This window comes from Equus asinus, chromosome 25 (assembly GCF_041296235.1).
Source record: "Equus asinus isolate D_3611 breed Donkey chromosome 25, EquAss-T2T_v2, whole genome shotgun sequence".
Taxonomy (NCBI): Eukaryota; Metazoa; Chordata; class Mammalia; order Perissodactyla; family Equidae; genus Equus; species Equus asinus.
In genome coordinates, this window is record NC_091814.1 from 56,931,504 (window position 1) to 56,942,535 (window position 11,032).

Below are 11,032 nucleotides of genomic sequence, written 5' to 3' on the forward strand. Positions count from 1 at the left end.
GCCCGTCAGGGGCACAGCCAAGGTTAATACAGAGGATGGAGCTTCGAGGGCATGGGGAGTGGAGTCCAGCTGGGGGTTGGAAACCTAGGTTCTATGCCTATCTCAGCCCCGACCTTCTTCCTGAGCAGAGCTGTTTCTCATCAGCCCCTTCCCCCTCCGGGGGTCACAGGGCCAGGCTGGGACGAGGCTGCTAGCGTCACTGGACACAGCATTGCTTTCCCACAGCCTCCTTCCTCTGGCTCCCCTGCTCTGTGGCGGAAACCTGGTCACCCTTCACCCACCTAGCTCAGCCCCACGGCGGGATTTATTACTGGCTGTCCTGCCGTCTGCCCCAGGGTAATAAATCAGGGCAAAGCAGACTCACAAGCATCCTAAGTGTGGAGCGTATAAAAGGAGGAGGGCCTGGGAGCCATGAGGCTTCGGTGGATCTCAGAGAGAGCCGGGACCCAGGTGTGGCATGAACCAACGGAGCAGAATGCCCCGCTGGGGACTCCTGCTGGTGCTCTGGGGCTCCTACGCCTTCGGGCTTCCTGCGGACACTGGCGCCTTCAGACGGTAACTGGGGCCCAGAGAGGGTGGCAGGGGCACAGGGGTTCCCACCTTCCTAACACCCCCAGCTTTCAGACATGGGATGTCATCCAGTCCTCACAACTAGCTGGGCAGGGAGGTATGGTCCCATTGAGAGAGGTCCGGTGACTCCAGTGTCACACAGGCAATAGTGGCACTAGTCAGGCCTGGAAGCCGTGTTTTTGATCCCTGCCCCGAGCTCTCGCTTCCTGCACAGATCACCATGCTAGGCACCATGGGGAACGCAGACATCATTTAGACATGCCCCTTGCCCTCAAGCCCTGATTATTAAGAAGAGCATTAAGTCTGGCAGGAGGAAGCACGACATGGGGTAAAATGCAAGGCTGCTAGAGGTGAATTGTCCTGGTTTAAACTCGGCTCCCCTAGTAGGCAGATTAGCTCTGGAAACACAGGCAAGTTACTTCACCTCTCCAGGTCTCAGTTTACCATTTTTAAAACAAGGAGAATAGGCGCCAACTTCATAGAGCTGCTCTGAAGACTCAATGAGATAACTGAGGGGAAGGCCTCAGCCTGAGGCGGCGGGCTGCGCAGGGAGGCCTGTCGCCAACGCTGAAAGAAGGGGCAGCCCAAAGGAGAGAGAGACCTGACTGCCACCCACATTGTGCCACGCCCTGTGGGGACCAGCGGCTCCTTGAGGCTGCAGAAGGGGAGAGGCAGCAGGGAGAGAGCCCCGTGGAAAAGGGGTGTCAGTCTGGGGAGGGCAGATGGCGCCAGAAGAGCTGAAGGTGAGAGGGCAGGTCTTAATAACAGTGAGAGCCGCTAAGCCTGTGAAACACTTAGGACTTCACAGATCTCTCTCCAGTCATCCTCCCAACAACCCAACAGTCCCAGGTTACGGATGAGGACCCTGAGGCCAGGGAGGTCTCGTGAGAGGGGCTGAGGCTCCACACACACCAGGCCCTTTGTTCCCAAAGCCTCTCTCCCCCGCTCCAAGGCCCCCCCCCCCCCAGAGTCACGGCTGGGCTGGGGGCCAGGTGAGAGGGCAGGCGCTTCCTGGCAGCATGGGGCTGAGGAGCCCCCCAGGGGAAAGGCAGATCAAGGGGAAGTCACTCTCCCCTGTTCTCTTCAAACAGAAAAGGGAGCTGGGCCAGGGTGGGGAGGGAGGGAGCCTTCTGAAACAGTCACAGGAATGGTGCCACCTGCTGTGTGCGGAGCACCACAAGGCCGCTCTCATGTGTTTGGGAGATCTGAACACAGGACCCCATTCTCAAGGTGCTTTCATGCCTTTTACACACACGATTTACGTTGATCGGACGCGGGGCCCCTCGTGAATCTGTAGTGATTCTCCGAGGTAGGTGCTACCTTTAAGTCCATTTTTACAGAGGAGTTCATGGGGGCTCAGAAAAGCCTCAGAGAGGTTAGGTAAGTTGCTCAGAATCACACAGGTGGTGCGGGATTCAAGCAGGTCCCCACAACCACTATGCCCTCACGAGCAGACAGCACCACATCCCTGAGCATTAGCCATGCAGTGCTGGCTGTGAGCACCCAGGAGCCAAAGCAAAGGTGAGGCCAGCGTGAACGGGAGTGCATGGCGAGCTTCCAGGAGGAAGCAGTGCCTGCTACACTTTGAAGGATGAAAGAACTGGGGGGAGGGGGGAAGGGACTTTCTGCAAGGAGATGGGTAAAGGTTAAGGTCCAGAGCGGGGGCTGCTCTGAGTAACTAGTGGAAAAGGCACCCTCTTTGGGGCCAAGCCTTCTCTGCCCCTCCATCTTCCCACCTGTAAGATGAGAATAATAACATTACCCACCTCATGGGATGGCCGAGAACCAAGTAAGATATAATTGTGAGAATACTTTGTCAACAGTGATATGAATGTCAAACTGTGAGATGAATCTGACAAGTTATTTCCATTAAAATATTACACTGACAGGCACGAAAGTTGCATTCGTGTTCCCGGCTGTCACGGGACATAGATGCAGGGGGAGTGACAAGGAAAGGACAGTGAAAGGACAGGGGCACAAGAACTGAGAAGGCAGGTTGTCCACAAACTGGGCTGCAATCCTGGGACCCTCCCCCAGCCAACAGCTAGGGAAACCTTCCTCCAGGCTTCAGCAAACGGCCTTCAGGGGGCCCAGGGCCCCCCATATGGGGAACAGGGCCGGATACACTGTTTTGAATCCCTGTTCCATCACGTGTGAGTCACCTCGTCCCCATGAGCCTCAGTTTGCTCATCGTAGAGCAACGGCGACAGCTGGCTGCAGGGTTGTTGTGAGGGTTACATGGGGTGTGAACAGTGTTTGGCGCCCCGTAGGCTGTGAGTTTCCCAGTTTCTTTAATGGTGCCTCCCAAAGGCCTCAGGACAAGAAGCCGAGGGACTGGGACTTAGGCTCAAGAAGGCACATCTTTCCAAGGACAGGGTGCACAGGTGCTCTGGAGATGCCAGCCTCTCTCCCTGCCCACCCAGTTGGGTTGGTCCGCTCCACTCCGCAGCCCTCGGGCATCCCAGAGCCCCAGCAGGCTGCTGCGGGCACCTGCTGCCACCTACAGGCCCCGCATGGCACTGCCTCCTCCCGCACAGCCTCGAAGAGGGCGCTCCCAGCGTTCAGCTCCTCAGAGGGGAAGCCAATGCGTGTCTCCTCACCTGCTGGAACTCCGTGAGGCAATGACGATCTTTATCTTTACGTCTCTAGTATCCAGTGCGGTGTGAGCACAGTTTGTGTTCAACTTGTGATTACAGAATGGATGAAGGAATGAGTGAATGAACACCTGGCCTCAGCTCACAGTGGTAGGGATCAAAATGAGACATCAGCAGGCAGTTAGTTGAGAGTCACTGAATGCCAGCACAGGTGACTCAAGGAGGCTTGGGGATTTTCCTTCAGAGGCCTGAGGGCACAGGAGTGATTCTTAGCTGCCTGGGCTGAGTTAGGGAGGCTTGTATTAGAAGCTTCAGGGACGCTGCTATTGTTATGGGTGAGTACAGAGCTCCTCTATTTTTTCTTCCTCCATCCTGGGCCAGGATCTTCCTCAGGAAAATGCCCTCGGTCCGAGAAAGCCTGAGGGAGCGAGGCGTGGATGTGAGCAGGATCGGCGCCGAGTGGAGCCAGTTCACCAAAAGACTCTCGCGAGACAACAGCACCTCCCCCGTGGTCCTCACCAACTACCTGGACGTGAGGACCCCGCTCTGCCCCGGCACCGCTCTTGGGCCGAAGGCTTTCTTTGCTCTTTCCATGCTGTCTTTGACCAAGGAGCACTAAGCAGCCTACAGCACTCCCATTTTACAGCTGGAAGCCTGAGGCACTGGAGGCGGGAGGGAACCCAGAGGCAGAGTTCAGTCTGGAGCTCGGGCATCCGGCTCTGGTGTCACGGGTCGGCAGGAGGGGTGTTCGGCCTCAGGTGCAGGTTTCTGGGACCAGGCTCAGTGCAGACTGGCTGCGTGCTACTCCAGTGGTTCCTCAAGGGGTGGGCAGCTTCCTGCTTCATTCCCAGCATTTTAATTTTGCCCCCTTGTCTCACTTCCTGGGAAGTCACAAGACAGTGCCAAGCCTCCCACCCAGGCCCTGCTGGAAAATGGAAACCCAGAGAGGATATAAGATCTACCTAATCTCACCCGAGTGGCAACAGGGCTATCAGGCACGACCCCACGCTCCCCAAGCTCCTCCAGCCGCCTCTGTCCTTTCACCCCTACAGACCCAGTACTACGGCGAGATCGGCATTGGCACCCCACCCCAGACCTTCAAAGTCATCTTTGACACAGGCTCGGCCAACCTCTGGGTGCCCTCCACCAAGTGCAGCCCTCTCTACGCAGCCTGTGGTGAGCCCCAGGACCTGCCTGCCTTCCCCCGAGCCCCCGCCGTGCCACACTCAGGCAGTCCTGCCCCACACGCAGCTAAGTCTGTCCTGCTCCCGTTTGAGCTGTTTTCTCTCTGCCTCTACTTCCACTGCCCCTGAAAGGAGAGAGGAAAATGGTCCCCATTTTCCTGATATGGCCACCAAGGTAGGAAAGCAAGCTTCAGGAGCCCACAGCCCACAAGGCCATTTCGCAGCCTTCCCGAGACTGAAAAGGGCCTGAATTCTCAGACCCATCCAAGGCACTCGTGCTCTTCCATCCCTATCCTTAGTCAACAAGCTTTTACTGAGTGCTTACTGTGGCCAGAATCTTCTCCCCATCCCAGTGTTGGGAATTACTTTAAAACGCTTCATTTGAGACAAAATTCTCAGACATATGGGCACATAACAGGGGCCCAAGAAACACAGTCCGTGATTGATGAAATGCATTTTCTGAGCCTCCAACCTCAGGGCCACCCCATCCCTGAACCTAAGTCCTCAGTCACACAAGCCATACCCACAAGGCGCCTGCCTCCGAGCCACCCTGCTGGGCCGCTCTTGGACAGACCTGAGCCTGTGTCCTTCTGCCAGAGATTCACAGCCTCTACGACTCCTCGGAATCCTCCAGCTACATGGAGAATGGAACGGAATTCACCATCCGCTACGGATCCGGGAAAGTCAAAGGTTTCCTGAGCCAGGACATGGTGACTGTAAGTAGGACTGTCCGGGGCCGTTTGACTCCCTGCCTTTCGTGTCCCCAGACCTCTCCTGCACCTCAGGGCCCATACGTGGGGAAGGCTCAGTGCAGCCCACCCTGGAGCCTGGGGATTTGAGGAACACCCTGCTGTCCCACCTCTCGCTAGAGCCACAAAGCAGCAGCACGTGGCACGGGGCACACCTGAGCTCCTGGCTCAATGCTGGGTGACTTATGGAGGCTTTCACATCTAACTCACATGCAGGGCTTGTCCCGAGCCCCACAGCCTCCAGTCAAGTAACCCAGCTGAGGTCACCCAGCTCTGACTGGCTCCTAACCAGACCCTAGACTGAAATCAGGGTCAGAGTCAGGGTCAGGGCTATCGTTGACATCATCGTCAGGGTTAGTTTTAGGGTCAGGCATAGGTTTGTTAAAAAAATAAAATTCAACTGAGTAAATCAGAAGATCTAATTGGCTTTATTAAATGATTCCTGCATCAGGCAGCACCTCATCTGGCACGCAGACAGATACTTGGAGAAGGTACACAGCGTGAAAGGCTTTCATAGTAAGGAGGATGAGTCAAAGAAAGGAACTCAGCAGCAAGGAAAAAATGAAAGTTCATTGGAGGAAAGTAAAAGTTCAGGTGACCACAGCTTCTCATTGGCTGAGCTGCAGCATTTTCCATTGGCTGGGCTTGTTGCTGGGCAACAAGGAAGTCTTCCTTCTGTGGGAGCAGTAAAGTAGTTGCACTTCCTGTTTGGGAGAGCAAGGTACTCTCATCCTGTTGGGGTCAGTAACTGAGGTCTTCCTGTTGGGGTCAGCAACTGACACTTTCTGTTGGGGTAACTGAGGAGGAGTGGCAGGGTGTGGGATCTCCCTCTAAGAGGCCTTCCAGACTCTGGTTTTAGTTGAGCTTTCCTTTATTAATTTTCATAGGTTTTAAGGTCATAGTTGAGGTTGGACCTGTCTCTGACTCCTCCCCATTCTGGGGTTTCTCTAGCCCTGCTCTGTGAGAGTTAGGGGAGGGATGCCCATAGAACCTGGAGGAAATAGGTATGAACTTACTTCTCCCCTTGTCTGTGAAATCAGGGGGAAAGGAGCATCGGGGGCTGGCCTGGCTATGCTGAAGAAATCCTTAGCCCATAACGGGGTGGGGGACTCAGGCCCAGTCCTGCCACTGTGAAAGCTGGGCCATTGCGGAGGGGGAATGGGAGCTCCTGGCATCTTTTCTGCTCCTGCTTGGCAGTACCGCCTTCTCAGCTTCTGCCCCTTCCAGTCACTGAGCAACCCCAGTTCTCTCTGGACCCCACAGCCTAGATGCATATCAGGAGAGAAGATATCTGTGGGGTTGATGAACTGGTCTTACCCTAAAATGCGACACCCTGGAGCATATGTGCCCCTGGGGCCCCCAGTGGGGAAGATCCTGGTCGGGGGTGGGCAGTGAGCTTGGTCTCCCCAGTCCTTCCTCCCACAGGTGGGCGGAATCACAGTGACGCAGACGTTTGCAGAGGTTACGGAGCTGCCCTTGATACCCTTCATGCTGGCCAAGTTTGATGGGGTTCTGGGCATGGGCTTCCCTGCACAGGCCGTTGGTGGGGTCACCCCCGTCTTTGACCACATCCTCTCCCAGAGGGTGCTAAAGGAAGACGTCTTCTCTGTCTACTACAGCAGGTGGGCCTGGGCCTCCAGGGGCTGAGGCAGGGAAAGCGGGGAGGCAGGCCAGCTGGGAGAGCAGGAGCGCTCGGGCCAGGTGTGTTCCCGGGCTCTTCCGCCCTGATCTAGAGCTGCACCGTACAATGTGGAAGCCACTACTTACATGTAAATTAATTAAAGTTAAGTAAAATTAGGCATTCAATTCCTTAGCCTCATGAGCACATTTCAAGTGGTCAGCAACCACAGTGGCTATTGGCTACCATATCAGATAGTACGGACACAGAACATTGGCATTACTGCCACAGCCTCAGTTAGACAGCACTGCTCTAGAACAAGAGGACAGTGCAGGGTAGGGGGATGGGAAGGAGGCACTGCTGTCACCTAGGGACCCTGCCTGTGAGGGCCCATGGCTCCTCCCACACAGTGACAGCCAACTTCGTTCATTCATTCATTGGTGAATTTGCTCACTCATTGATTCAACAAACATTGGGTGCTCTGCGAGGCTCTGGGTGCCGCCATGAATGCAGCGTGTGAGACAGAGTGTCTGTGCACACAGAGCCTGCAGTCTACAGGGGAAACAAGAAGCGTGTGAGCAACAGCAGTGGGCACAGGGCTGAGGCCCATGGGTACTTTCCAACTCTAGGCTGAGCTTATGGGCAGCTCCGCCAGCCCTGGGGAAACCGTCGTCAGCAGCTGAGCAGGGCTATGATCTGCTCCGAGCTGCTGGGTTTAGAAAGACGGCCTGAGCTGGAGAGGAGGAATGATAAGGGTAAGAACATGAGGCCAGTGGCAGTGAGGATGCAGGGGATGGTCGAAGTCCAGAGAGATCGCAGAGGTCAAAGGGAGAGGAGTGTCTGGTTTGGTGAGAGAAAGGGAGCCACTGAGAAAACGCCCCGGCTTGGCTCTGCCGTCAGGGGCAGTCTGGCAAGAGCTGTTGCAGAGGGGAGCAAGGCCAGCCGGCAGGCAGTGAAAAGGCAGATGCAGCCTGCTCTGAGAAATTCAACAGGGAAGGGGATGTCAGGTGGAGGCGCAGGCAGAGAAGCAGAGAAAAGAAGGGTGGGTGTTTTTAAATGCTAGAGGATGCTTGCAGGTGAGGGAGGAAGTCAATGGAAAGCAAGAGACTGAAAATGGAAAAAAGAGGAGATCATTGAGGGCCCAGGAGCCTGGAGGCCATGGCAGGGAGGGGCATCCAGCACACAGGAAGTGGGGGGGCCCTTGTTGAGGAGAGGGCCTGCCTCTTCCTTTGCCGTAGGCCGGGAAGGAGGGAACATCCCGAGAGATCTTGAAGTGTTGGGCTAGCCCAAGCACACACGTACTGGATTTGCAAAAATGCAATTAACTGCACTTGCACAAATAACATGTACACACCTACACACCCGTGCACAATGGTGCATGGAATCAGGCCTCCTGTTACGAGTGCTGGAAAACCCCACCTCTCTCTCTTACACACACACGCACACACACGCTCTGGAAACCAGCCCTAAGATAGGCCCTGAGCTGTGGGAGGCATCGTGCAGCCTGGAGGAGAGGAAAGCAAGGGGGATCAGCTTCAGACTGGGCACCAGGAGCCCTCGCTCCAATCCTCCATCACCCCACTCACCACCTGGGTGACTTCAGGCAAGTGACTTCACTTCTTGGTGATGACGCCATTGCCTGAAGGGCAACAAGGGTGCATAACACCCACCTGCCAGACCAGAAGCTGGTGAGGTTCACCGGAAACAAAGGCTTCCTTTCTGCTGTGTCTCTTTCTTTGCAGAAATTCCAAGTAAGGAGAAACCCCCCTCACGGTCCTGACCCTCCAGAGCACCTGGCCCAGAATCATACACGGCACTCGCCCAAAACTCACCTCAGCAGGCCCAGGCTCTGCGGATGCTGAAGTTCTCCCCCCCACCCCCACTTCCTGCCCCTGCCCACCCCCACCCAGCAGCTCCCCAGACTCCCCTCCCACGCACCTGCTCAACCCGCAGCAACCGGAACCCAAGTGGGGGGCGGGGCATGGCGATTTGCCTCTTGTTTGCATTCTACTGGCTGTCTCTGTGCCTGTTCCTTTTCTGTGACCTCTCTGGGGATGCTCTATTCCGCATGGTTGGACTGTCCTGGAACCACCCCTGGCTGGGCTTGGGGAGGAGCAGGAAAGATAAGGTGGTGTGCTCTGCAGATTCCCAGCCTTGCCCTCCCTGCCCCCCTTCCTCTGCCACACCCTGCACCCTGCCCAACTTCCCCTGTCGCTAGGGTCTTTGGGTCTCAGAGGTTATGGGTCTCCAAGAGCCTCTGATCTTCCCTTTAGGAATTCCCACTTGCTAGGGGGAGAGATTGTGCTGGGAGGCAGCGACCCCCAGTATTACCAAGGGAACTTCCACTACGTGAGCGTCAGCAAGACTGACTCCTGGCAGATCAAAATGAAAGGGTCAGGAATCCTCAACCCTCTCCCCTCTCCAAAAACGCTGCTGCCTGGGGGTGGGGGAGCAGGGAGGGCAGCTCCTCTCTCCTGACGCAGCCACTTCTTAAGGCACAGCCAACATTTGCTCTCTGCCTGCTCTGTCTGGGGATGGGAACAGAGATATGAGGAACAGAGGGGAGGGGGCCTCCTGAGAGTAGGTGGGGGGTCACTAAGCCATGCGCTGAGGGAGGGGGGCAGCACCTTTCCTCCTCCAGCACATGCCTTACCTGTCCTCCAGTGCATCACTGGACCACTGGCATGGCTTCCCCTCACTGGCCTGGCGTCAGGAAAGTTATGCAGCCTGGTGGTGCCCCATCAGCCCTCCCTGTCTGTCTGTCTGTCTGACTGTGGTCTCCCCCAGGGTATCTGTGAGGTCGGCCACCTTACTCTGTGAGGAGGGCTGCATGGTAGTGGTGGATACTGGCGCATCCTACATCTCGGGTCCCACCAGCTCCCTGAGGCTGCTCATGGAGACCCTGGGGGCCAAGGAGCTGAGCTCAGATGAAGTAAGAAGCTTGGGGGGGCGGGGGGGGGCAGGCCAGGGATTAGGGGAGCACCACCTGGTCCAGGCCCTGAAATGACCCCAGGCAGCATTAGGTCCCAAATGAGGCCATTTTGGGCTTTCCCCTCTTCATCTCTCACACTCTTCCCCCCAGGGAGGGGGCATGCACCCAGCCCTCTCCAGAGAAGGGCCCAGGCCACAAGCACAGGGCTACGTCTGCTGGGGGACTTCCCACACTCAAAGAGGCTCCCTCTACCTTCCCCCCAGTATGTCGTGAACTGTAACCAAGTGCCCACACTCCCTGACATCTCCTTCCACCTCGGAGGCAGAGCCTACACGCTTACCAGCGCAGACTACGTATTACAGGTGAGGCCTGGGCCTGCCCTCAGTGACAGGGAGGACGGGTGGGCGGGGGCCCTCAAAAAGGGACAAGTCATCATGCACAGATTGCACGCTACCTCACTGGTTCTCAAACGTGGCTGCATGTTAGAGTCACCTGGGAGCTTTTAAAAGTCCCACTAACAAGCCACTTCCCCTACTTCTTAACTCAGAACCTCTGGGCGTGGCACCTGGGCATCAGAGTTTTCAAAACTCCCCAGGTGACTGCAATGTGCAGTCAAGCGTGGGAATCATGTGCTCATCCCCTTGTCTCCGGGTTCTCATCAAACGCCCCCAGGAATGCTGTGCTTCTCTCTTATCCCCTTTCATACCCAGCAGACTTAGCGCAATGAAGTGAAGGCCTAGGGTCAGAGCTCTGCCAGACTGTAAGCTCTTGAAGGTAGCGCTGTACCCAATGCATTGTCTGCCCGGTGTCTAGCTCAGCGCCTGCATCCAGGAGGCATGCGACCCACAGCGGGTTGAAAGGGCCAGGATGCGATGGAGGCCCACGGCAGATGGGGGGAGGGGACAATGCTGAGGACAGCTGCTGGGCTCAGGCGAGGTGGAGGGAGAATGGTTATGTGCTGGGCAGTGAGGAAACCCTCTTCCTTCCTGCCAGGATCCCTACAGTAATGATGATCTGTGCACACTGGCCCTCCACGGTCTAGATGTCCCACCACCCACCGGGCCTGTCTGGGTCCTGGGCGCCAGCTTCATTCGCAAGTTCTACACGGAGTTTGATCGGCATAACAATCGCATTGGCTTTGCCTTGGCCCGCTGAGGCCCTCTGCTGCCCAGGCGGGCCTTGCCCTCAGCCCTAGCCCAGAGCCAGAGCACTCTCTGGGAACCCCCTGCCTAGCTTGCGCCCTCATGCAGGAGCCCAGGGCGTGGGGCTCCTCCCCACCACTTCCCCTGTTCACATCACCAGCTCTTCCTGGCTTTGAAGACAAACAGAATAAAAACTTCATGTTCACAACCCTGTGGCACCTGGGTTCACTTGGGTTTGAAACT

General features: G+C 56.5%; 1 protein-coding gene across 1 annotated transcript; it reads left to right on the forward strand.

Annotated features, from left to right (window-relative positions):
• Positions 1-319: 319 nt before the first annotated feature.
• REN (renin) lies at positions 320-10,996 on the forward strand. The gene is made up of 9 exons (XM_044757616.2): positions 320-555; positions 3,546-3,696; positions 4,217-4,340; positions 4,946-5,064; positions 6,523-6,719; positions 8,989-9,108; positions 9,503-9,647; positions 9,911-10,009; positions 10,641-10,996. The coding sequence occupies exons 1-9, from the start codon at positions 458-460 to the stop codon at positions 10,800-10,802; spliced, it is 1,215 nt and encodes a 404-aa protein (XP_044613551.1). The 5' UTR covers positions 320-457; the 3' UTR covers positions 10,803-10,996.
• The last annotated feature ends 36 nt before the right edge of the window (positions 10,997-11,032 follow it).